The sequence below is a fragment of the Leptidea sinapis genome, chromosome 15 (assembly GCF_905404315.1).
Source record: "Leptidea sinapis chromosome 15, ilLepSina1.1, whole genome shotgun sequence".
Lineage (NCBI taxonomy): Eukaryota > Metazoa > Arthropoda > Insecta > Lepidoptera > Pieridae > Leptidea > Leptidea sinapis.
In genome coordinates, this window is record NC_066279.1 from 6,174,177 (window position 1) to 6,178,484 (window position 4,308).

A 4,308-nucleotide genomic window follows, 5' to 3' on the forward strand; every position below is an offset into this window, starting at 1 on the left:
TTAGACAGACAGTGGCTTAACAAAGTGAAGCATAAGTATTATAAGTTTACGTAGTTTGTTTGTGATGAATATCAAATGAATATTTTCATTTCTCTTGTATAAATTAACTTTTTGTAGACAAGCAAAATTTGTACGAACTTGGGAAGTAGTATTCGTTTATTGAAAGATGAAATAGACAATAGGCAGCATATTTGGAATATCAATTTATTTTTCATTAATAAAAAGAAAACAACTAACCTAATTAAAATGCATTGTTATTGTTACTACACACTGAATCTTAAATATCTTGTCCTCCATACTAACCTTTATAAAACAATTGTAAGAAAAACTTATGCTTTGGAATGATAGATTATTATAAGGATACATAATGGAGGAACCGGAAACGTGTAAGGGCTCAGCCCCAGGCCTTACATAACAGTCTTGAGCTTATTGTGCTTTATATACTCTTGCGCAGGTCACATCTTTCGTAGTTATTACAGATTAATTTCTTCAGGTCCAAACTCTCTCACGTAAGTAACTTCCACACCATTGGCAGCCTTCTGGACCTGCTTTAGAGTGCTGCCTTCGAAGGTGCACACCGATTTGACCTTAGCACCGTCAGCCCGCTCCTCGTCGAACTCTTCACCTGGCTTGAACTTCATCTCTGTGGTTTTGAAGGTGGATGAGGTGACCAGCACGTACGCGTCGCCGTCCTTCTTGAGCTCTACGGTGGGAGTCACCGCGTTGGCGGCTTTGCGAGTGATCAGACCAAGTCCGATAGTCTTCATGAATTCATCCAAGTTTTTCGAGGAGGTCATTTTATATTTCTTGCCTACGAATTCCATTTTTTTTTATACTATTTAATGTGTTATTGGAGAAGGATAAGGCGTCTGTACCGCTCTCTCGTCGGAACCGGAATGATCTTGTTATATTATATAACTTTACGTACATGTATTCCTTGATTATTTAATAGATTAAAAAAAACTGTTTTTAGCTATTAGAATAATTCAATCTGAAATTTAAATATTTTATGACAAAAATGGCGACTTTAAACCTATATTAAAAAAAGGGCTAACTACTAAATATATTTTAGGATGTTGGTGCCAAAAAGATTTGAAGTCGGCATTTGTGATATTAAAAACTTGAACGCGTTAGATCTTAGGAGTGAGGAAAAATAACAGAATAGTGCACGGCGTGATAATCACGCTAAAGAGGTTAAAGTATATATATATATACATATCAAAACACAAGAGGAAGAGAATTACTGGCCATTTCAGGCTAAAAGAAAAATATCTGCCAACTTATAGGGGTCAATGAAAATTCCAATAGTAGACTCTGTCGCGAAAAAGATGAAACGCCTTGCCACATTCTTAGGGAATGCAGGGAATTCCACTCTAACTCTAAAAAGAGCCAGTGTCAACAGAGTTTCATTAAAAGCCCCTAAGAACATTAATAACGATGGTGTGCAATGGTTTCGTACAGAAAATAATATGGACGAATATAATTAAAAGGTGATGCGTTTGCGTAGCAGTTGGATGATAACATAAATGATTAAATTTTATAGTAATATCTTTATATTGTATAATATATAATATAATAATATTGACACACTTTCACACAAATTATCTTCCCCCAAACTAGGCATAGCCAGTACTATGGGTACAAGACAATGATATATATTTAATACAATATACTTACTTAAACATACATAAACACATATAAACATCCATGATTCGGAAAGAAACATCCATATTCATCATATAAATGTTTGCACCTACCGGGATACTAACCCTAAGTCTCTAAGCTCAATAGGCAGGGTCACTAACGACTGAGCTCTATGGGACGTTAAAACGATTTAATAAAAAAATAAGGGGAGCTTTGCAGTATAACGCGGAGGAGCTCCAAATTTTGATATATCAGTAGATAGTACAGGTATCTCATATCGAATTACAGAGTACGACGTGTTTGATTGCGCGAACACTTGCGTGCGTTGAGTTCCAACTGCCGATAAGGACAACTTTATACGATAGAGCGAGAATATGTGATGGAAAACAGTATAAACATCACGGTACAAAATAAATAAATAATTTTTGAAAAAACTATTTTATATTTTCGAAACAAGCCGGTGCTGTCGTTTTTTGTTTTTTACAGTTTCCATTTTCGTGTGCGTATCTACAGGGAAGCTACCAAGTCAGTATGTACTGAAGGAAGATTATTTTGACAGTAAGTACTAGGTACTTACCTAATTCTTCTTCTTCGTCGTTACACTCTTGACAGAGTGGTCGTGGTCATCGAGAAGTGAAATGTTTTGGGGCAGATATGATTCGCCACTTTTCCCTGGCTGACAGTCTGGTGGAATCGTTCAATGGACCGCCCCCAAAGAGACTTAATTTGCTTGGTCCAACGCATGGGCGAACTTCCTCGCCCTCTGGTGCCCTCACGACAAGGCGCTCAATGGACTGACTCTCGCGCTGGCAGACGTGTCCGAAGAACTTAAGAATGCAACTCTGTAAGGCGTTGTTTTATGTCAAGTTCTTGGAGAATGGAGTTCATGTTGTTGGGAGTTTCATGAACCGAGTTTCGCACCAACGTCTCCATTATCTTACCTAATTACAAGATTAATTATAAACAAATGGAAAATAAGAAAATCTAATCTACACTTACATTGCTATATCTTTCTGACTTTTATGTTACGAATAACATTATTGTGTAGTCTTAGGCTGACGGGCTCAGTGTGATGACATCGAGGTCATATTATTCAAATTAGCATTAGTTAAATTACTCTTGTTCGTATACATTTATTTATCCTTCTTCATGCCTTTTCTTTATTGTCTTATGATTTGCATTCTTCAAGGGAGTTTGGGACTTTGCGTTTTTAAGAGCTTTCTTGTAAAAGGAATTTAAAATGACTGATTATTTACCAGTGGGAGGTTGCTTCGCAAAGAATTCTAGATTATGGGTACTACAACGACGCCTCTTTCTGCCGTGAAGCAGTAATGTGTAAGCATTACTGTGTTTCGGTCTGCAGGGCGCCGTAGCTATTGAAATTACTGGGAAAATGAGACTTAACATCTTATGTCTAAAGGTTACAGAGCGCAATTGTGGTGTTGCTCAGAATTTTTCGGTTTTTCAAGAATCCTGAGCGGCACTGCATTGTAATGGGTAGGGCGTATCAATTACCATCAGCTGAACGTCCTGCTCGTCTCGTCCCTTATTTTCATCAAGAAAAAAGAAAATACTGATTATTATAATTCATTCAAAATCGACGCGTCTACGCCAGCAACCTTGATGTCGTTAAGGCCACTTTCTATTAGTCCACTTAAGGCGACATTCTACCAGGTCATCATACTATTGCCTACAGATGGCAGTAATACCCAAAATAAATGTAAGCCTTTTTAATAATCCTGCTAGTTTTAGAAATGTGACGCATTTTCTTTCACAAACACATCCTTAAAATTAAAAATAATTTTATTAAAAAATTGTAACATATTTTTGTAAGAGTTGTATAGAGGATAACATATTTATGAGATTATTTAAAGTGAGTAAGTACTAAAATCACATTAGCTTATACAAATAACACTTAGTATTTAAACAGCACTTATAGTCAGGTATATTAAATTTGTACTGCAAACTTCAACGTCTTACCAATAGTCGAAGCGTATGTAATAGTTATATCTATAATTACTTGAGCACATAAAAACCACAAGTGGCAGTATGTATTTCAATGCAAGTAGTATTAACTTGAATGAAATGTGAGGTCAGATCCGTCAGATATAGTATGTACAAGATATACAGTGAGTATAGACAGTTAATTTTTTTTTTAATTAACTATTACACACAATTTGAAATCGTGATGGCTATCTGTTGCGTTGTATTTAAGACATTTTATACATAAAAACAACTTTTTTATATACATACTACCAGTATGCCTTTGCACAGGATGCCCGCTAGATTAGGGGTACCACAACGGCGCCTATTTCTGCCGTGAAGCAGTAATGTGTAGACATTACTGTGTTTCGGTCTGAAGGGCGCCGCAGCTAGTGAAATTAGTGGGCAAATGAGACTTAACATCTTATGTCTCAAGGTGACGAGCGCAATTGAAGTGCCGCTCAGCTTTTTTGGGTTTTTCGAGAATCCTGAGCGCACTGCAATCAACTGAACGTCCTGCTCGTCTCGTCCCTTATTATGAAAAAAGAAATACCAAAGTTTCGTCTCAAAGTTATAATTTATATCACTATATATATATATATTATATACTTAGGACTTTGTATTATAATATATACATATTATAATACAAAGTCCTGCGCCGCGTCTGTCTGTCTGTCTGTT

At 36.3% G+C, this 4,308-nt stretch overlaps 1 protein-coding gene across 1 annotated transcript; it reads right to left on the minus strand.

Moving 5' to 3' along the window:
• Positions 1-473: 473 nt before the first annotated feature.
• LOC126968185 (sodium/calcium exchanger regulatory protein 1-like) lies at positions 474-797 on the minus strand. The gene has a single exon (XM_050813044.1). The coding sequence runs from the start codon at positions 795-797 to the stop codon at positions 474-476; it is 324 nt and encodes a 107-aa protein (XP_050669001.1).
• Between the last annotated feature and the right edge of the window lie 3,511 nt (positions 798-4,308).

What these genes read in the sequence shown, in the direction of transcription:
- LOC126968185 (XM_050813044.1), bottom strand. Translation starts at nt 797, where the DNA reads ATGACCTCCTCGAAAAACTTGGATGAATTCATGAAGACTATCGGACTT.